Here is a 1,092-nt window from a genome sequence, read left to right as displayed (position 1 = left end):
GCTCATAGACCTTCCCAACAATTTATCGTCAAAGAAGGATCCAAGCTCTATCTTGTAGGTCATACTTGCCAAACTTTTGTAATTGAGGGCAAGAGAAATGGGAGTACATCACAAAGAACATCATCGTAAAGTGCACAGTTTACCAAAAAGGAAAAATTATATTTTGTACCAAGGCTGGTGAACTGGCCGAATGAGGTGAACTTTTGTAGCTCTTTTGTGTAGCCGTTATTTATAATGAAGCAGTACAAGAGGAATTGAAAGTCATGAAAAAGATGCCTCACATACTATGATTCTTCAGAAGAAATAAGAAAATTAGAAATGTGTTATTGAAATCTGTAACTGTTGTATAGATGCCTTCAACAAGTTACAAGGTCAGTAACCTTTTATTTTAGCCTTATTGGGGGGTGCTAAACCTTATATGTATATACATTACAATCTTCCCATACCATTAATCTTACAAACTGCATAGTAGTAAGTAAAGTATAATTCATTCATGTGTCATGTTTTTGTTTCTAAAGGATCCTCATGTGTGCATACCCATGCTATATGGATTTTGAAATGTCAATATGAGATTTATTGAAGATGTAATTGATAGAGAATTTCCACATTTACCTTCATTGATTAAACACATGCACATTTGTAAATATCTTTGAAATATGTATACAATTATATCAATAAATTTGAGTTGACAAGTATCTCTCCTCACATTGTAAAGATATTGCTTTTACAGGTGTGGTAATACTTGGCATTTGCTGGTCATTACTGCTGGTGTATGTGATGTCCTCCTTGAAATGGCAACCGGGAGATATTAATGCTGCTCAGCACATGGCACAAGCAGGTGAAAAGGCAAACATTCCCATGGCAAGAGCTGCAAAAAGTAAAGTATGTATATTATTCTTAATCTTGAAAGAATATTATGTATATTTGATTTGATATCTTTATGTGGAAGTAAAGGATGTCATATCAGAATGTGAAATAGGGACACTTTGAGAATACAGATGATGTTTAATTTAACATTTTATATTGTTTTCTAGGAGGTGTACAGTAAATGTATGATATAGGTTACTGTTCTGATAATGTAGTATTATTTTT

General features: G+C 33.1%; 1 protein-coding gene across 1 annotated transcript in view; it reads left to right on the top strand.

The window, feature by feature from the left end:
• The window catches only part of LOC119590702 (glycosyltransferase 8 domain-containing protein 1-like), a 5,793-nt gene that overhangs the window by 570 nt on the left and 4,131 nt on the right, over positions 1 to 1,092 (top strand). The window contains exon 2 of the mRNA XM_037939388.1: positions 731 to 882. Coding sequence (XP_037795316.1) covers positions 731 to 882 — 152 coding nt within the window. The remainder of the gene's footprint in view (positions 1 to 730; positions 883 to 1,092) is intronic.

The sequence above is a fragment of the Penaeus monodon genome, chromosome 27 (genome assembly GCF_015228065.2).
Source record: "Penaeus monodon isolate SGIC_2016 chromosome 27, NSTDA_Pmon_1, whole genome shotgun sequence".
In the NCBI taxonomy this organism is placed as follows: Eukaryota; Metazoa; Arthropoda; class Malacostraca; order Decapoda; family Penaeidae; genus Penaeus; species Penaeus monodon.
This window is presented reverse-complemented; position numbering and strand designations above follow the sequence as displayed.